This window comes from Carassius auratus, chromosome 30 (assembly GCF_003368295.1).
Source record: "Carassius auratus strain Wakin chromosome 30, ASM336829v1, whole genome shotgun sequence".
Taxonomy (NCBI): Eukaryota; Metazoa; Chordata; class Actinopteri; order Cypriniformes; family Cyprinidae; genus Carassius; species Carassius auratus.
Window position 1 is genome coordinate 24,129,604 of NC_039272.1, and position 21,683 is coordinate 24,151,286.

At 36.8% G+C, this 21,683-nt stretch overlaps 1 protein-coding gene and 1 pseudogene across 2 annotated transcripts; both read right to left on the reverse strand.

Moving 5' to 3' along the window:
• Positions 1-672: 672 nt before the first annotated feature.
• Positions 673-16,260, reverse strand: LOC113049735 (A-kinase anchor protein 10, mitochondrial-like). 2 transcript variants are annotated; one of them, XM_026212340.1, is made up of 15 exons: positions 16,024-16,260; positions 14,396-14,443; positions 13,644-13,829; positions 10,441-10,992; positions 8,761-8,859; positions 8,321-8,405; positions 5,560-5,683; positions 4,915-5,051; positions 3,770-3,914; positions 3,482-3,652; positions 3,260-3,369; positions 2,786-2,865; positions 2,460-2,512; positions 2,249-2,344; positions 673-1,843 (listed from the first exon to the last, which is right to left on the reverse strand). In XM_026212340.1, exons 1-15 carry the CDS (start codon positions 16,043-16,045, stop codon positions 1,838-1,840), a joined length of 1,914 nt encoding a protein of 637 aa, XP_026068125.1. In that variant the 5' UTR covers positions 16,046-16,260; the 3' UTR covers positions 673-1,837. The 2 variants fall into 2 exon arrangements, with proteins under 2 accessions (XP_026068125.1, XP_026068124.1); XM_026212339.1 differs by having other exon boundaries at positions 2,786-2,868.
• A 702-nt stretch (positions 16,261-16,962) lies between these two features.
• Positions 16,963-21,496, reverse strand: LOC113049737 (selenoprotein W-like; annotated as a pseudogene).
• Positions 21,497-21,683: the final 187 nt, after the last annotated feature.

A 21,683-nucleotide genomic window follows, 5' to 3' on the forward strand; every position in this document is an offset into this window, starting at 1 on the left:
ATATATATATATATATATATATATATATATATATATATATATATATATATATATATATATATGTCATGCTCAATATATTTCACTAAGTAGAAAACACCTAAAGGGAGACAGTGATGTAAAAAAAAAAAAAAAATACTGAGAGGGAAGGAAAAGTTATATTTCAATCAATGTATAATATATTATTTGTATAATATATTTCGATGTTTTTGCGAGCGAAAGTGAATGCAATTTCTTTCAAATTCCAACGCTTTAAAATACGTAAAAAGTGAATACTGAAAGATGCATTCATAAATATAATAATCGAATAGGAAAGTATGTTTTAAAAACGTGCATACTACAAACAAATGAGAAAATTGGTAATGTCGTTTCAAAACTAGCCAATGAGAACCTTTATCTCTGAGACCCGCCCACAAAACTTAAACTGTGAAAGTGAAAAAGAAAAGTTGCTTTTTTTTAAAGCTTTTTATTTTAATAACATTTTCTTTTCTTTTTTTCTGTTTTACAGGATTCTTATTTTCTTCTAATTCATTTGATTTGAGTTCCGCTCAATACGTCAGCACAAATCCAATTTCAAAGTGCAAATCAACAATATTCTGCCTACACAGGTAACTGTAAAACGCTTTGTCCAATCGAACCCAAGAAGAAAAACAAAAGACAAAGCCTGCGTCAAGAGACGTTTCAACAATATATGTATTTAAATCAAACACATTTAAATATATTATAGATTAAGTACACATATATTTCAGAAAACATATTAGTGGTACATAGTACCAAAAGTCTTTTTCCTGTTTCTCGTCCACATCTCAATGAGGTCCAAAGCAATAACTTCATGTCCAAGACAAGTTTCTAAAGGAACAATCAACATTGAGATTTTCTTAGACAGAGCTTGTCATATCATACAAAAAAAAAAAAAAGAAAAGAAAAGAAAAGACAATCACCATCAAAAGAACTGACATTAATATATGGCGGTAAACCAGGAATCCACATGTATACAGAAGGGGGATGAACACTGCCCTAACAGTTCAGTTTGTGTATCTCTACAGTCTAGAATCAGATCTGGACAGGGTTCTAGAGGGAGTTCTTCCAGGCCCGGGTTCTTTAGTTCCCTCAGTCACTTCAGCTCCATGAGAGAGGGACAGAACGGTCTCTGACACTGGCTGACTTACATCCACCATGGCATACCGTAAATCTGTAAATAAAACTGTACATAGCCACCTTAGGTATTTATGCATTTCTGTACTTCTGTTTACTTGTACTAAAAAAAAGGTCTAAGCACTTCATAGCCACTCTTTAAAAAAAGCGAATGAAAAAGAACGATAAAAGAGAAGTGTGAGATAAGAATTAAGATGAGGAAGGAAACATTTAAGTCACAGCCACTTTGTAGTTCCCGTTCAGATTCCTGTGCACTTCCTGTTGGCCGACATGGTAACAGCTAAACACAACAGCAGGTACATTTTGAAATATTTGTGTCCGTGTTCATTCAGTCTTGTTCTGAAATATTGTTCTGTTCGTCTGCTGTGCGACAGCTCAGTCGACGCCTACAGTTAAACTCATTTAGCTCCTCTTCATATAATAAACAGAATTCCTTCTGAGTGCTAGAAATAATGGGATGGATCATACGGAAAACATATTTTGGCTATTAGTGTGCGTATCTAAACACTCACGCTCTCACACACAAACACATGCAGGAAACCATGGAATGCCTCTTTCAGTCCTCACTGATATGTTAATGCAGTTCAGCTCTGTGTTCGTCTTCAGGTGGTTTGCTTCTCCAGTCGTAATGCAGAAGGTGACAGGAGCGGGGGGGTAGGAGCTGCTTCCACACTTGACCAGAGGGTCATAGCTGATGAAAACAGAAAACATCCCATTTACTGCATGGCTAAAATAGGTTCAAACATGACTAAAATCAAAGGGATGTGTTGTACAGTCATACCATATCTTACACAGTCATGTCCACATCAATAATTACTCATTTTACTATTATAATTTTACTAAAAAAAAATTATAACTGAAACTTATTTGTAGTTTTCTGCTAAATCCAAGCAATTAGGTAATCTGGTAAAAATCTTGGTGCATCGCTATAAAAAAGAGAACCATACAAACTCTAAGGAATGGACTTTGTTTTCCACAGAAGAAGGTAAGTCTGGGTTTGGAACGACTTTAATAAATTACAGAATTTTTTTTTTGGGGGGGGGGGTGAAGTTCAAGAAACGGATCTTTATGAACGCAAAGATACAATAAGATGTACTTTTGTTGCCTTCACTTCAGGGCTTCCCTGGTGTCCCTGCTGCATGACATCATTGACGATCATTTTTGCAATCTTCCATGCCATCTCTTCTTGTGCCTGGCACACCAAAAACAAAGACAGTCCATATCATCAATTATACATCCATTTCCACTTAATAAAAAGACATTCGAAAAGATGACATGTCATTTGAATGAAATAAGCAGGGGCACACCTCATCCGAGTTTCCTTGAACCCATTTCTTCATTGCTTGAGAAAACATGGAACCTGATAGAAAGGAAATAAAGTAAGAGTGAGTGAGCTGGACAGAGCAGTGAATCCTGCTTTTCACTGCTCTTCAACACAATCGCCGGCTACTTATCGCCATGGCAACACACTCTCTGCACTCACACTGAAGACATCAAGAGCACTTCAGCAGAAGTCATAACTAAGAGCCAACTCACACAATACCAAATGTGCAAGTGTGTGTCAGTGAGAGAAAGAGGAGAAGAAAGTTCTCAAGAGCAAGTGCACGCATGTGTGTGTGTGTGTGTGTCCTACCCTTGGATTTCTTCACATCTGGCTCTGGCTCAGCCTCTCTGATGAACTGGCCCAACTCATTCACCTTCCCAAAGGTCATTCTTCTGAGGTGAAAGCAAGAAAAGCTGAATCTGGATCTAAATCCAGTGTTTTGTGCATAATACCAAGCTTCAACAAAAAGAATATTTTTCTGCTGGCCCAGGCGGACCCCAAAAAAAACATACATAATATTTTTAACCGACTTGTTATGTGCCCAAAAAAAGTAGGTGTTTTAACTTCCATCTACATCAGCGAATGAGATACCTAGATGTTGCCTTGATGTATATAATGTTCAACATGCAAGGTCTAAAACATATCCATGATCAATGAATGTTTAATGTAGTGATGGCCTTCATCAATCCTTTTTGTTGAACATTAAAGATGTTTATGTTGTACCGAGCTGAGGTCCAGTGATGGGAAGGAAGTGTAGCATGAAGCTTTCAAACGCTGACTCACCCAGCATACGGTCTCTGGTAGAGAGACTCGGGGTCCAGACTGGCGATGTCCACCGTTATCGCCTCATCGAAGTTCTTCAGGATCTTGACTGCTGCTTTTTTAGTACCTTGCTGCAATTAAAGATCCGGACAAAGTTAACCATACCTGCATCCATATTCTTAAAGAATCCTTGTATTATAATGAAAAACAAGTGCTATGTAGCTTTTGGGGAGAGTCAGTCACCTGGACTTGTGACCCTTCTGTGATGCTTGAGTTGCGGTCGACTTCCGGGGTCCAGCCCTGGCTCGGGGTGTTGGCATTCGCTCCGGTAAACTCGTCCACCCGTACGGAGTTGATAAGGTCGCTCAAATACTTATAGTAAAGGTTGCTTGACAGAAAGCCTGGCATGTAAACCTGAGGTTGAGGAAAACAAGAAAACTTCAGAAGGATTGTTCGTCCTAATACCAAGCTTCCACCTTCATCATTTTTTTGTACACTTTTGTAGAAAAGTGTTGTGGTAACATAACCCACTTTCTCCATGGTGGTCCAGGCCTGTCTTAGTGGAGTGTTGAAGCAGTCTGGGAGAGGTCCGCCTTCTCGACAGATATTCGATTCGATCTCCATCCGCACAGAGTCACCAAAACCCAACGGATTTGTGGCTTGGAGTGAAAAATACCTATGCAGATCACATGAACTGTCATGTCTTCTGTCTACCAAAAGTAATGGTTATGCTGTTGCCACATCTTAAACACTAGAGAGGCATGTGCATAATTGCAGTGTCAAAATCAACAGGCCTATGGGTTGCCTTAATGACTAGTTAGCAACAAAGAAGCTCTGTAGAAAAATGCTGATTTAGAGTCAAGTCCATCATAAACCAAGCAGACACGTTTAACGTCTGGGGTCAGTAAGATTTTTAACAAGGATGCATTAAATTGATTGAAAGTGGCACTAAAAACAGAGTACTATTTTAACCAAATGCTGTTCTTTTCAAGTTTTTATTAATTAAAGCATCCTGAAAAGAAAAGTAACGGCAGAAATATTAATAAGCTGTTTTTTGTTGTTGTTGTTGTTGACTTTGTTTTTTTGCATTTCTCCCCAATAATGCATGCTTCTTTGGCAGCAAATCAACATATTAGAAATATTTCTGAAGGATCACGTGACACTAAGATTGGAGTAATGGCTGCTGAAAATTCAGTCTTGACATAATAGGAATAAATAAAATTTTTAAATATGTTAAACATACATTAAACTAAAGAGAAGTTGTTCTATATTTTAACTAATGATATTTCACAATATTACTGTTTTTGACCAAACAAATGTATCATTGGTGAGCATAAGAGACCAACTCCTTTTGAATGTTAGTGTAGGAAAAAAAAAAACAGCAGGGTAATTTTAGTATAACAATATTTAAGTTTAACAATATTTACTATGAACCCCCCCCCCCCCCCCCCCCCCAATAAAATGGCCAGAAATTTAATTTTCAGAGGTCAACAGAAGTCTACCAATCCACTGTATTAATAGCAACACGGCCACAAAAAAAATAACCCTAACTTAATTTCCTAATGAGTTAATCAAGGGAGGAAGGTGATAATTGGATGACTAGTTGCCCATCCCTAATAGTAGACTGGAATAATGTACCAGAACAAAGATTACACTGGACTTTAAATAGAACATACTTGTCATAGAGAATCATGGCATCATTCTGGGCTTCCTGTCCGTCGTACTGGCCTTTCTTGGCAGCCAACTGATCTTGAAAGTTTTCTGCAGCCAGCCAGAACTGCAGCACATTCATTGCATCCTCCTTTTCCATGTACTATATTGACACACACACACACACACACACAGACACACACACACACACTTTGAATTAGGTTTCAATCCTACTTTATAATCCCTTGGCACTTCAAATGTACTTGGATCAGAAGTACATCAATTTATACACACACTTGCACTTTTGGTGCATTCTGCCATTTAGGAACAGGTTTGCGGAAGATTGTCGAGCTCAGCATATTTCATGTGCTTATACAGCTCTATGCATAAATTCAACATAAATTCAACTTGAAATGTGTTTCCAACAGGACACATAATATCTAGACTCATAAAACACTTAAATCAAATTTTAATGCACATTTAAAAAGTAAAGAACATTACACATAATTCAACATCTATACTTATATAATTAAAAGTGCATATAAGAAAGATAATCTACAGGAAAATTTGGGTTATTCAAGTTAAGAGGTCAATGTACTGTACAACCATATTTAAAAGTGTATTAATGCTATTATTTCATTTTAAACAGAGGCTGAAGTGAGTGCCCTCACCTCAGAGAAGTAGAAGAGGGCGGACTCGCAAAACAGGATGTCAGCCAGGAACACAGAGCCACTGGTCAGCACCTCGATCTGGTACTTACAGAAATAATGGCTCCGCAAGAACTCACTAAAGTGCCTGTAAAACATTTCCATGTAATTACAGAATGAGAAGAGGCTGGATATTTGAAACAAATACATTTCAAATAAATATAGAGTAAACACTAGGCCTGTCAATTTATTATGTCAATTTTGTATGACTAATTAAAACAAAATAACATAAAAGTGGAATTCAATAATAAAATTATGCAAAATAACAATTCATGGCCCCTGACCTGTAAATACAAGCAAATAAAGGGATAGTTCACCCAAAAATTTAAATTCTGTCATTAATTACTCATCATCATATCATGACCTTCATGAACTTAAGACCTTCATTCATCTTCGGAAGAGATGCTGCATAGACAGCAATGCAACTGACACGTTCAAGGCCCAGAAAGGTAGTAAGGACTTCGTTATAATAGTCCATGTGACATCAGGGGTTCAACCCTAATTTTTTGAAGCTATGAGAATACTTTGTGTGTGCAAAGAAAACAAAATTAGAATTTTTTTTTCAACGATTTATTCTCTCCTGGGTCAGTCTCTGTCGCCATTATCGAGAATATCATGTATTCTCATAGCTTCATAAACGATTAACAACTAATGTCACATGGACAATTTAAACTATTTCCTTACGACGTTTCTATCCCTTGACCGTAGTAGGACTCTTTGTGGTCTATGGAAGGTAAGAGGCCTCTCAGATTTCATCAAAGTTATCTTCATTTGTGTTTCAAAGATGAACAAATGCCTTAACGGGTTCGGAACGACATGAGGGTGAGTAATTAATGACCACATTTTTATTTTGGGGTGAACTATCCCTTTAAAGCCCCAGCTTTACTACAAAAACCTTGTAGCCCCAACTCTACACCCCGCAAAAACAGCTAGGAGAACAGATGGAGTGGAAAAAAATACATTTGAATCATAACAACTCTCTGAATAGCATGGTAATGTCTATGATTGGTAATCAATCAGCTTGCACCATGTAATAAATGATGTGATGCTAGCATATTGCATGTAAAGGACCTGTCAACTTGTGCCATCTAGAGTTTCGTAAATTAACTCTATGGGGCTCATTTATCAATCTAACGTAGAAACGAGCGCAGATCCGTGCGCACTACGACAGAGTTCACGTGTGATACATGAAACATTCATATGCCGCCAATCTCATCGTACGAATGATCGCATGCTGATAAATGAATCATTTGAATATCACGTTCCTAAAAACACCCTGCTTCAGAAACCTCGCCCCGAGAAAGACGGAGAAACGAAACACGGCCAAAAAAAGAAGTTATCTCATAAAAACTGATCTTACTCCAAAAACACCTGTTAAGCTTGTAATTGCAAATAATTAGGCTACATTAATTTATGTAATATATATATGTATATTAAAATACTGGTAAATGTAAACAGCTTATTTAGTTCCCCTCACCCTACAACAAATATTGTCAATTTAACGGTATTCAGAACAGAACAAGAATGAAAAAAAACAAAGTTATGAAATGATATATTAAACTATAAAATAAAACACAAATTAGGATACAGAAACATTCATAATAAACAGAATACAAATGACAAGCAAAACTGAAACACATTGGGCTCACATGCAAATTTTCCGTTTTTGCCATATTTGTAACATTTGCTTGAATATTATTTATTATGTAGCTTAAACATGGCTTTATACTTCAGTTATGCTCTAATAGCCATGTAAAATCCTTCACATGTGCAAAAGTATTTGTTTGGGCGCTGTACACGGATTTTACAGCAGACCTTTTAAAATAAACTGTAACTTTTATGTTTGGTTGACTGCATTTTAGTGTGATGATGAATGGCTGAAATGTCAGGCAACGGTAGAACTAATGTTGTTTGTGTGTGCGTGAGACAACTGTGCAATCAGATGGATTAAATCAAATATCAGATATAAAGAAAATAAATAAAATGCGTGAGTGTCACAAAAATGAGCGCATAGCCTATACTTGTTGCACCATCTTTTTTCTTTCCTTTTGTCACACTGTAAATTATAGTATAGCCTATTGTACATTTTGTGTGATCCTATTTATTTCATTCCTAGGCTTTATTTCATTATAGGATTAATTTCTGTTTATCTCCTTTCACAGAAGCGCTGCAGGTGCATGATGTGACGACTGAATCCTCATGGTCGTGTTTATGCTTCTATTCGTGTATATAAAGCTAAAGCCCTGTATAAAGTAAAAAAAGACAGTCTAATCTTACTGGTTAACGATCAACTAATGAGCTTCGTTTGACGGTCAATTCTCCACAATATTTACTATGCTGCGCGAAAGTTCAGGTGCAGGAAACTCATAAACTTGCTGAAATGAACTGAGACCAGACGTGAGATTTGATCGTAGACACGCTCACGTCCATATTGATCAATTCCAAGTTTTGCGTTAAAACGCCAGTACGCACAATTTTCTGTCATACGTTTCTTTCGTAAATGAGGCCCAAGATGTCTATAAGGGTTATTTTAAGCTAAAATTATTCTTTACATATTGTTTAAAAAATGCTTAAAGAACAGCCAAAGACATCTCTCTGCGTGTTAATACATTCTGTTATTTGAGTACACTGGATGTCAAGAATAAAAACTGATAAATGTACACTTACAGATATGATATGAGAGCAATGTGTGTGAAGGACAAACACTGAGAGTGAAATTACGTACTGTTGTTCGATGATGGAGAACACAACAGATTGTGCAATGACAAAGCAGTTCGGGTCCACTTGTCCGTCTTCCCCACAGATTTTCGCTAACAAAAGAAAAAAAACTTGTTTACTCTATCCTATCCGAAACTTGAAACAGGAAATTAAACTTGTATAAGTGCTCTCAACATCCAAAATAGCAAAGCTGTTCAATTCCATCCAATCAAAAAATGTATTTTTTAAGATATTTAACATAAAAAAAAGTACTTAAAAACTTAAATAAGGTATGTAATGCCAACAAGCTTCCTAAAGAGAAATCCATAAAACCAGGCCCTCATTTTATAAACACCCAGTATCTCCTATAAATATAATTCTCTTGTTCAAACAGAAAAGAAAAATCAGTGGAGTGCATCTTCAGCCATCTAAACAGAGACATCATTGTGACTGATTGAATTTTCTTACCCACAATGTCGTTGCGTATCTGTTCAGTGATGGGAATTGGCCTAGCAGCGTCTGGAGATATGTACTTAGTGAAAATGTTAACGGCATCCCTCTCTATACCTAGAAATGACAAAAATCAGTATATGTGGAAACTGAAAATAGGACAAAGAGGATAAAGATGAAGGACAAATCAGACTCGATCCACAGCAAACACCTTTATAATATTCAACATCCCTCTTAACTGACCTACAGAAGTGTACTAATTTACATTTCAGCCATGGCTATACATCAAACCTCATGTGTGCTTAATACCGTAGTACAATCAGAGCAGAGGCCTAGAGACAAATATTACATCTACACCTTGTTAAACATTAATATAAAACTCAAGTACAGGATGGGTGCACATTTCATACAGAAAAGCATGTCAGTATGTTTGTATGCAGTGTGCTTGGGACACCAGAAAAACTAAAAAAAAAAGTATATAGTAACTATATTTCTTAAATGAATAGATAAGGCCAATGATTTATTTGAATTATGGTTGATGATCAGCCATCATGAGTAGTATGCCATTGGGGTTCTGTGAGATGAGGAATCTCTTCAGAGCATGTTTAAACGTTGAAGTGCTTATCATAAAATTAATTTAGATGCTGAGAAAAGCCAGAGACAGCCTTATAAAATGCAATGAAGTGGACAAAGACTTGTTTTTTTTTCCAGACATGGCAGCAGAAGCCACGGACTGATAGGATCTGACTCCCCTTCTAAGCTGATTGGATGTCTTTCGGATCAACTGACTTTTTCCATTCACTGCTTTTACAGCCTGGAGCTTCTTTGTATTAGCCATTAATGAATACTCAGCTCCTGACTCCTGTTCATTGTAGTCTACTGCCAAGATGCTAAATGAGATCATTTACCAAGCTTGCTCTATAAAACCAATGCCGCATGGATATTAAAAGTCATCGTCTGATACGAAAGGAATATGTCGTAATGGTAAAAGACCACTAACCATGAAAAACTTAAGTACAGACTATTCCCTAAGGCCTGCTCATAAAAACTCAAGCTTAAGGTACAGTTTTCGTGAAATTACTAAGGAATACTACAAACCCTGCAGTTTTAAAGTAGTTCTTTCTTAATTCAGCCAAAAGGTCACGTAGATGGATGCTAAACTGATCAAATGTCAAATTTGCAGGTCAGAAATCTTTTTTTTATTTTATTTCAAATATGTATTTATCATTATGGACTTGAAAAGAAAGCCAAGCAAGCATGCACCACCATGAGCATTTAAAATATGCAACTATGATGCACAACAATAAACTACTGGAAGGAATTGTAGAAAAGATGTCGTGTTTAGATTATTATACAAGTGTGTGTTTCTAATCCAAGTGTAAAAATAGAGAAAATTTGAGTGCACAAACATACAAATATCTAAATGTGACCTTTGAATTACTGTTTTAAATTATAAATGCAATTTAACAAACACGTCTCCTGTTTTTATTGTGGTGATCAACAGCATGCCACAGAACATGCTATTGCTACTTAAGTGGAATTTAACAAAGAATTCTCCTTTAACCCTAAATAACTCAGGAGATCATCTCAGCCAGCACTTGTTTAAAAATACCAGCTGGAAGGAGTAATTGCATTAATACAGTCAAAACAAACAGGTATAAGACTTTCAACAATGAGGCTACCATAACTTGTACTCACTTTTCATTAGTTTGTCAGAGAGGCCACTAGTAGACTGGCCTTTAACTGGAGTGCCTGTCCTGGAGGAGGGCTGTCTGGTGGGCGTTTCTGATCTTAGGCTGGGCTGCAGGTGGGGAGTCCCAGGCCGGGCCGCCCCCTCTGAGCTAACAGAGTTCCGGTGGCCAATCAGAGCCCCGGTATGAGAGTTAGTGTCTTCGGGGCTGGGGGTGTGAGGTCTGGAGGAAGTCCGGGAGGAGAAAGTGTCCTCATCATCTCCCTCATCCAGAGTTTGGTCGTTTGGGGACTCTGGCGAGTCGGGGGATTCCAGGGCAGCTGCAGGCTCAGCCAAGGTGCTGTGTTTGACTGAGTTGAGGCTGTGCGCTCTGACCCTAGACCAGGTAGTGGATCGAAAGCTCTCAGCTTCAAGCCAGAAGCGGACCAGGTACTCAGCTGAGTGGGTCTCCATAAACTGTATGAAGTAGGGCATGGCCACATTATCCCGCAAAATCTGGTCTACGGTTTTAGAAAGCCGAGACCGAGTCTCTTGAACCTGGTAGTTGACACTGGAGCGACCTGAAAAGCAAAGACACTTTTTAAAACCCATCGTTACATCCACATTTTCTTATGTAGAGACAACCTACTTAAAAAACGCACAATCACAGATTTGTACTGGTAACAACCAGTTAACAGATTTGTGTGTTGTCACACAATTTAAGTTTCACCTTATTTATATAAACCGGGAAAATTAAAAAACAAAACGAAACCCAATAAAATAATAGCCAATAATTACCACAAAACAACACAGAATAAAACAAAATGTACAACAAAACAAAAACAATCATTAAAATCAACACAGCTAAAAACAAGTAAAAAGAAAAATTTGAGACACAAAACAAGCAAAAAACAAAACAAAATGAAAAACAAAAACAAACCCCAAAATAAATTAACAACTGAAAAAAAAAAACAAGAAAACAAAACATGATTAAAAATAACCAATTAAAATCAAATCGGCTAAACAAATTAAAAACAAAACATGAAACAAACAAAAACAATACAAACCCCAAAATAAACAAACAATATAAAAATAACTAAATCAACAACCAAAAACAAAGCAATCAAAAGTGACTTGACAAGAAAAGAAAAAAACGCCTCTGTCTGTCCAAACCTCTCTACTATAATCCCAAGGTATTGTTTTACGGTTGCTATAGGGCGATCTAGATTGTTTCTCTAGGTGGATACTTAATGGTCTAAAGTCAAAAGAGCACACCTCAAGTCCCCATATTCTGGTATTGCGAATCAGCATTTGTTTCATGTTTAATACTTGGGGTTAGATGTTTGTTCCAATCCCCTAAAGTATCAACAACTGTAATAGTGATGCCTTTAACTAGCAATTGCTATACAACACTGAACTCAGAGCACCTTTAATGCCTCTGCTTCAAACCCATGACTTCTCCAGACCACACCCAGACATCCATTTATAATATACAGTAGAAGCACAGACTTCCTTTCATAAATAAATACACACACAAAAGAGATCTTATAATAGAGCCGTGACCTCCACTGAATGCTTTGAGAGGCCACACCTTCCTCTTTCAACACCACAGGACACCAGAAGACGGTCTGATTAAAACATTTACTGAGATGTGAACACAATGAGTCCAGTATCAGAACACGCAAAAGGACGGTACCTGAGATGACAAACTACTACCGGTAATCTGATTTGTGTAGGAGGCAACACTTTTGACGTTAGAAGCAATGCCATACAACACTGAACTTTTACCAAAGTTCCCTTGCAACACTGGTTTGTCAACACATACGTTTCAATGCCTTTTTACATGTGAAGGAGGGGTTAGGACATTATAACAAAGACATTCTATCCAAGGGCAGATGATAACATTGAAGATGACTTCTAGACCAAGTATGACTATGAAACCTAAGCATGGCCAAGTTAAAAAAAATAAATCAAGTAAAAAACTATAATAGCTGAAATGGGGCATTCCATGTAAGTTTACAGTAAATACTGTAAAATGTACAGTTTTTGAAAGTGAAAAGGAAAAAAGTGAAAAACTGTAAATTGATATTCACAGAAATCATTTGAGTCAAACTTTGCATATGATGGTTTATCACTGAAAAATAACTGTTTCTTCTTGGTATTACTTGTAAAATTATGAACATTAGGGCTTTGTAACATCTTGTGTTTTTAAATGAATGATTTGTTTTTGTGCACCTTTTAATACTTAATAGAAGTATTTACCTCAGCTTGTAGAAAAGCTTCTTTAATGAACTATTATTCATCACGTGGCTTTGTCTTTTTACTGTCTGTGTTTTCAGTATGGTTGTCAAGATGGTAATCTGTCAACCGCAGCTGCCATTTTTCTTTTTTTTTTTGAAGTTCTGTAAACTTCACAGATTTCATCACTGTAGGGCAGTCACTTAGATTTCAAGCCCACTAAAATCTAAATGGTTTTCTGTCCATGTTTTAGGACCACGCAGGCTGCAGGGAACAAAAGTCTTCTGGCTTTTTTGAATGAAGCATTTTTGTTAGTTGTATAATCAAAAAAGTCAAACGTCCTCACACATCTTTCACAGCCTCACGTTAATTTATGGTCTACGTGCAATTTATCTTAACAAAAGGGGATGAAATCAATTTTTAGAAAATATATGCATTTAAAATGTACATATTTAGTCTTTCTTTTCCTGAAAAACAGACTAAGAATAATGGTTACATTATATACTAATCATAATGACAACCAGCTGGTTATGTAATGTATTTGTAAAAAGAAGCACTTGGAGAAGTAAGCAGACAAATAGGCATAGACATATATCGCAGTCTTCTTTAAAACCAGGGTAAGTGAAGGAGCTTGTGCAGGTTTTCACCAATCACAGAGCTATGACAAGGTTAAGAGATAACGGCACTTCACACACAAATCCATCAGGCCAGTGCGCTGCAAAAGCCCTTTCAGTAACAGCTTCACAAAATCCCTCCTCTAATGTGATAATTCCTTCTCTGCTCAGCATAGAACAGTAAGTCATAGATCAAATGTTGCTACCAAGCCCACCTTAAGTAAAAAAAAAAAACAGCAGCTTTGAGATCAAACAGTTAATAATAAAAAATTCCAGCCCAATCTCTCGGTTACAGACTTTAACGGTTGACAAGAAAAAGCCATTTAGCATCACATAAGTTAAAAGTCCCTTTCGACATGTTCATAGCTGGTGTACTGTACCTAAGTCTCCAAAGTGTGCTGCCTCCATGTGGCTAGGCTGTTTTTTGAGGATAGCAGTCCGGCCGCGGGCAAAGGAGTCCATGTTGGCTGAGATAGCATTGATGGCCACATGGCTGGGTCCCGCTGCCTCCAGGATAGCATGATGATTTCGGCCGCTAAGAGAGGGGGAGTGGGCCAACACTTGGGCTGGAGAGGAGCACACAGAGCAGGAACATTAATACACAACTGAATAAACTGAAGCATGTCCTAACCTAGCCTATGCCTCAACTGGCTAGTTATATATTTATAGAGATCGCTGAAAAATGAACATTCTGTCATCACCACATGTCATTCCACAACTATTTTGACCTACTTTGATTAATCTTCTAAACAAGAGGTTTCTGTCCCTCTGTTGGAAGACCAGCTAACCAAAACATTGTAGATCCAAAAGTGACATAAAGACGTCATAAAAAGAATCCATGTGTTAAATCCGAGTCTTGTGAAGACATAGTGTCTCTTATATGATAAACATATAATCCAGGCTTTTATTCACACATAAACACGCATACATAGAGCACATCACATATGGCCAAAAACATGGAAACATGTTTGAGCTTCTGCGTTTACCACATGTGATGTGCTCTATGTGTGTGTCTGTTCTTCATATGAAACGATCAAAACACAGTCTTATGAAAATATCCAGTATACAGTGTACATATTACAGTGTATAAACCGCATAACATAAGCACAGTAAAGCAACACAGGACTCTCACCTTTGCTGGCTTTGGCATCTGCTGGTCTCTCAGGTTCCTTTCCTTTAGCTATGAAATAAAGAACATAGGAAATATAATTTATAATTTACATAATCTCTTATCCTAACGCACCGGATTATTCAGCACTTAAGAAAAGTAACCATCTTGGGTTAATCCAGTAAAGCTCACAATTTTGACTCCTTCCACTTTATGTTTTCTGCATTATTTGCATGGGGTGAGGCCTTGCGTAAAAAAAAAAAAAAAAAAAAAAAACAACTGTGGCAAAAGGTCTTGCATCATGAAGCACAAAACGACAAGATTTTCCATCATCGCTACCATTATTTGGAAAAGTGCAAGCAAAAAGTGGGGATGATGTTTGTCTTTACAGTGTGCAACCATGTATTACATAATTTCAAACATTTCATAGTCCTCTGTCTGCTGTGCTAATAACATACATTAACCCACATATCTCTGATGGATGAAGAAAACATACACTAAATTACAAAGACTACACAGACTACGAACAAAGAGAAGTGATGCTCCTGTGCAATAGGACACGGGCTAAGAGGGCATCCTTCCTCCCCTCAGGGCAGACACATTGATTAATGCACACTGACCCAAGTCACAGGATACATGTATATGGTCTTTGTCATGTGGGCAGGGATTCTGGGAATTTTGGAATGATCCGTTACTCTGTTCCGTAAAGATACAAAACTACAGATTAATTATAGTTTGTGTGTGTATGAACATCTAAAGACTGCAGCTTCACCACCCATTCTGACCAGTGAATTCTCACCAGATAAGGATTTTATAAAGATTTGTATATTTACTCTAAAGAAATTTCCACTACAAAGATTTTACATGCCTGGAAATCACGATTTAAACTTTGCAGACATATTTCCAGGTTTTCTATGACTATGAAATGAGTGGTTCTCAGTTTAGGAGCCTCAGATTATTTCCGATGGCAACCCGATAAGAAATCATATTAACATAATATTAATTACAGAGTTACACATCAGCTCAAATAGGCCGGCCTTCCGATACTGTCTTGGACAAAGTGGCCCTTGGAGTCTACAAAGATGAAAACCAATCATCTAAATCCTATGAAATGGAATAACGTACAACATTAAAGAAAAGAAAAAAAATAGCTTCAGATCAAAGATGTCAAAAAAATTCCAAACAACTTCCAATGTTATCAACTTGAGTTCATTGAGTAGGATTCTATTTTATTCTTAATATCATTTTTGTTTCATTCCATATTTTAAGGTTCCAACATGAGGGTTTTCTGACATGACTAGACTAACTGTCAGACGAGTGACACTGTATCATGCGTGATACTTCAACGTATTTTTTCAGTTAGCAGCATGAATTTTAACAATTACATGTCTATAATTCACAAAAAAAAAATCTCAAAGTTCTCATACGATAACCTAAAATAACAAAAATGTCCACTTGAAAGAGGAATATCCCATCTCTCTGAAGTTAATGTAGACGGTGTGGTGTGCAGACGACAGCGATGCATAAGAGGAATTTCATGGCCAGAACAACAGTAAAGGTGTTTTAATGTGGACACGAGCTCAGCATCGGTCCAGAAAAGCCCACTCTGTCCGTCGATCATCCCATCATGATCGAGCGGAGCACTTCCTTACCTTTCCGCTTGAAGAACGACATGATGAATGTGAGGCTGTGAAGGCTTGCTCAGCTCAGAGACAACATCCCGACAGCTCCCGAGTCCCTTCATTCATAACACTCTGTCGCGCACATCTTTCGCTTTGATCATCCACATCTGCGGTCACTGGCAAAACCCAAAACCGTCCTGTCCCCTCTCAGCTGGCCCGGTCGCCATATTGTCAATAAACGCCTCACTTCCGGAGTGTGTGCGGCACAGCGCTGCTGCTGGAATCATGGGAAAATGCCTGACAAATGAAAAGACTTCATTCCTGTACATACTAAATACGATTTCTCTATAATAAGAATATACTGTGTTATCAGACGACAGGAGATCTGAAGCAGTGACAGCAGGGTCCTGCAGCTAGGTGACATTCTGACTGCTGTAAACAACATTTTACCTGCATCACTACATAGACATTTCGAATGTATCATTATCAAATCAACTTAATATGCGTATTACTAGCACACTCTAATTTATTATGTAATTGAATATTTGATATTATCTATATTTATGTGCCCCATGTCTGCTATGACAGATGAGTCAGGATGTTTTTTCTCCCTCTTCACATAATCATCTGATATCCTTATATCTGGGATCTTTGCTATATTAATCTTTTACTTGCTTTGAGTACAGTGACGGTGTGTACTTTTAAAAATGCCATCAAAGCTATATAATAGCAAACTACACAAAATCTAAACAAAAATGACATTAAAATATAAAGATTGTTTAACTTATCAAATTACCATATATCTCTTAGAAACTTGTCAAATTTTCATGATATACATATATGGGTCATTCAGATTATTCATTGCTATATAACACTTTGTGACAGTTTATTGCTGTATTTCTCAAATGTACAGGGACAAAGTCTGCTGCCACCTTTTAGTTAGAGCACCAATGAATGAAAGACAAACACTTCACCATTAACATCTTTTATTGCATGAACATCTTGAACAGATCGTAAACTTGTGCGTTGTTATACAGTCTATGGTTGTAACAGAAGCAAACAGAGAATTTTTTTTTTTATGTACTTCAACTGGACATGCTCTGTCCAAATTCTGTCTAATGTTATCATTTCCCTTTTTATTTTCCCTTATTATTTGAAAAAGTTTAAGCATTTATCTGAAGCAGTATTCATAGAGAGTTTCTGGCTCTTAGTGTCTTCTCCCAGAAAGAGCGGATAGCATCAAGCAACATCCATGCTAAAAACACTTTGGACGTCACCATCATTGTTGCACTGCCCAGGAGCCCAACAAACAGAGAAGAAAAACTGCAGAGAAAATACAAAACTCATTTTAATTAGAAGAAGAAGACAAGAAAAGGAGGTGTTAAAGGGATTGTCCACCCAAATTTTTCAATTCTGTCATAATTTACACACTCATTTTAACTTCATTTCTCCTTTGGAACACAAAAGATGATATTTCAAAGAATTCTGGTCACCACAAAGTTCCCACTGACTTCCACTGTATTTTTTTTTTCAATACATTGAAGTTAATGGGAACCAATACTATTTGTTTACCAATATTCTTTAAAATATCTTTTCACCACAAAAAAGAAAGTCAAACATGTTTGGAACGACATAAAAGTAAGTAATTAATGGAAATATGTGTGTGTGTGTATATATAAATATATATATTTTTTTTTTATGTGTGCATGGCTCTTTGTCAGATTATTCTCACCTCTATGATCAGTTCATGCTCATTTCCCCATGGCCTGCTCGATGGCAGTCACAACTGCTTTGAACTTTGAATCCGAATCAACAAATCCATCTCCATTCTGTCAAAGAAAATATTGGTCAACTGTAAGACATCACAGATGTACTTTGCCATATTATATTTTAGTAGCACACTGGTCAATCAAAAATACTGTTCTGTGCAAAATTTAAGAAATGTAACGAGAGTTACGAATGTAATTGCTGTTCTATGAGTTCTGGATGACCGCCAGAGGCAATGCATCACACTGAATGTTTTCTCATCACTAGGGATGTGACGAGATCTCGTGGCATGAGAACATGGCGATATCCTCGCAAAACAATCTGCAGTGTTTACATTACAGCTGCACGATTAATCAATTATAGAAGCTTAAATTTATTTGAAAGAAAATAAAGTCAAATTTAATTAAATAAGCAGTTAACTCAAACTAAAACATTCCACGGTGTCAGTGTTGCCAGGTAAGATGTTCTAAAAAGTCTATTTCAAAATACTACATAAACATCCCGAGCTAATACACAGCGATTTTTATCACTATATTGAGATTTTTCTTCTCCTCTTCATTGCATCGCTTCCTGCCTTGTGCACCTGATAAATCAAATTTTTTTACTCATTTTTCTTTTAGAAATGATACTTTAAGAGCACATAAAAATGGCAAACTATTTTAACTGCGTGTGCCATGCAATTTGCATTATAACGTATTATAATTACGTCATGATGCAGAATGTGTTTAAATTAGTCCAACATGACAGTGTTGTCAAATCGTATGATTTTTCGTTGGTCAATTTTATTTTATTCTAACACTATTTTAATCAGTTTGATGAACGATCAGTGCTAAAATTATGTTAACTGTCAGTAATTATTTAACTTAAAGTCACCATGAAATCATTTTTTTTTATTTTTTTTTAATGGAATACTGCAGTGTTTATTATAAATTATTTATCCGTGCACTTCATTATTATTTTTTAATTCATGTGCCCTCATTATCTTTAAATTAAAAAAATGAACATCCCCTCCCCCTCAAAACGACTCCTCGTCTCAGACGGTTGGTCTGGGAACACCCCGGGAACGCCCCGTCACGTGATGTGAATTTAGCTCATGGGGGAAAACATTGCCTTGGCGCCAATTGAAATACATGGGACAATCATGCCAAAGAGTTCCTGTGTCGTTTTCTGTACCTCCAATAAACTAACAAATTATTAATTAAAGTTCTACATCCTTCCTAATCAACATACAGAACCGTAAATGATGACAAAATGGCTACAAGCAATAAATTGTGAGGATGATCAAGGGAAGTTGTGGAATCCCAAGACTAAGCATGTATGTATGTGCAGTCTGCCTTTCATCACAGGCAGGCTACGTTAACATTGTGTTCATTATAACGTTATCAAAAGTGTGTAAGGTTGTTTCAGAAAGTGGCATGCATATATAATTAGCCTTATTATTCTACCTGAAGCAAAACTATGTAACGTTAGCCTAGTGTCGAACCTAAACTCGCATGAAAACACGTCTGCTAAGAGGTGTAGTCTACGTGATACCACTAGAAAAGACCAAGGATTTCTGTATTCCCACTTAAAAAAGCGTGAGGATACGTAACAACTTGGTTTTGAACTTTGTGTGAACTTTTACACTTTCATTCATAAATTCACCCATCTGTGTTTGCAAAGTGACACGGATAGAATCGCGGAATCCAGTCACAAATGGACCTGGACAGAACATCACGAAATATGGCTATTTTTAAATGAATACATCTACAGTAGGGCTGTAAAATGAATCAAATATCGATATGGACTAGTGTATATGAATATTAAAGTTTAAAGAGACTAGAATTGTTCTACGCGTCTCTGGGAATGAGCGCTCAATATGTGCATTTTTGTCATTCAAATACACACGATGTTTGCTGTGTTTTCTCCCACGCCGACTCCGCCCCCAACTATGACTAGATGCCGACTGTATGTATAAGCTGTGGCGTAAGGGCGGAGCTATTGACGTGTCAGATTCCAGGCATTCTAAATTGTAGATGGCAAAAATGCTTCTGTATGCTTTTTATATTTATATACAGTAAATGTAATATAGTTAACTTAATTTTCTGCAGATATCAGCATGAATACATTTAATAATCATTTTATACAAGTTTAGTAAAGCAACAAGTGACTTACATTGTAGACATAATATTGCTTGTTTTTGCTAAATTTTGCTATTAAAAATAGTTCCAAACAAAGAGCATCGTTTTGCATCTCTGAGCAATGGACCGTGTTTACTTATTGAATGAATCAACGAATTGGTTGATAAAAATTATTCAGGGATTCACTCATTAACACCTCAAATGCTTTGTTTCTAAACAAATCAGCCATTTAAATGAATCTGTTGAATCTCAATGACTCACTCAATAAGTCACTTGCTGCCACCTACTGGTGGTTTTAATTTCTACAATTGTTTTCATGCATAAATAATTTCAAATATCACTGTTCAACGTTTTATGTTAAAAAGGAAACATTATTTGTGAGTCTGTAACTGCAGGTTAAATGCATCCATGTCCCCTCTGAGAGTAAAATGAGCACACCACTTTTACAAGCTATTTAAAAAGCGAAGGAAAGCGAGGAAAAGAAGGAAGACTGTAAAAAACTGTTATCTTTGAAAGTGAAAAAAGTAAAAAAAAAATGCCTTCTTACCTTTTTTGAGTGCACCAACTTTTTGTTTACCTCCACCTCAAACCACCCTGTGCTTGAGGGTGTGCCCTCACCGGTCTGAGGAAGATTAGAAAGATTTTTAGAAGAAAACGATACGTTGAGCTTTTGTAGATTCACGTTATCAAATGCATGTTTTAGTTTAAAAATTACAACGTTATAAACAAATGACAATAATAAAAAAACACATACAATCTCAAGTTCGCCTGGGAACTCATCCTCAAGCAACGTCTTGAGTTTGATGAACTGTTCACAAAACAGAAGAGACAGACATCATATAGTTGGACAAGATTCTCCAACAAGTTATGTTTGTTGTTGAGTTGATTATGTGGGTAAATAAAACTTACCTTGGGCCTGTACCCTCATCCACCACTAGGAGATGCAAACACACACACAAACAATTATTTAAATAACATTCACCTCATTGGTCAAACAGTCATTTGCATAGTTACTATGTTTTTTAATCTATCCGTTTCTGAAAAGAGAGATCCAGTGAATGAGGAATGCATTTATTAAAGATTAACCTAACGGATTCCAAACTTTTAATATACAAGACAAGGCTCGCGAACACGTAAAGAGAAAAAGATTCGATCTATGCTGGAAACCAAACAATGCTGCGAAACAGAAACGCACGGGTGTTCCTGAGCAACCAGAACAACAACAGCAACTCTGCCTGTTCATGTCGTGATTGTTGCCTGGCAAAAATTAAGAGCTTTAATCGATTTAGTTTTGTGTTTGTTTGTTTGTTTTTGTTTTTTCGTAAAAGCTCAATTTCGTAATAGTTTAAGTCAGTCATATTGATTCTTAAAAGCGTTAAAAGGCGAATAGTTGAACTGAGCCTCAACAGTGAGGCAAAATAAACAGCACAACAACCTACCAGTAAATGATATGAACTTTGACGGTCATGATGCTGTTCTTGACTGGATCAAGCGGTGGTTGTGTTGTGGCGAATGCAGACGCTGAACTGAGCGAATTACTTTCGCTTCTGGAAAATAAATGCTATTTCCTGGACTGTTATGAAAGATTTGAGGCGGAGCAGGTGGCGCAACTCTCGCGAGATTTCAAGTGGCGCAGCTCTCTCGATCTTATGTAACTTACTTACCAAAAAGGACATTTTCAGTAGTTATACAATTATGTCAGTTTATTTGCAATCATCCGGTCACTTTCTTAACAGGCAGTTTAGGACATTTTATTCTGCAGTAAATGGACGCGACTTGAAATTATATTCTTCAGTTCGGTTT

What these genes read in the sequence shown, in the direction of transcription:
- LOC113049735 (XM_026212339.1), bottom strand. Translation starts at nt 16,045, where the DNA reads ATGTCGTTCTTCAAGCGGAAAG. An exon ending in GATACGCAACGACATTGTGG is followed by an intron (nt 8,406 to 8,760) that starts GTAAGAAAATTC and finishes TTCTTTTGTTAG; the next exon opens with CGAAAATCTGTGGGGAAGAC. An exon ending in CAGAAGGGTCACAAGTCCAG is followed by an intron (nt 3,370 to 3,481) that starts GTGACTGACTCT and finishes CTTTAATTGCAG; the next exon opens with CAAGGTACTAAAAAAGCAGC.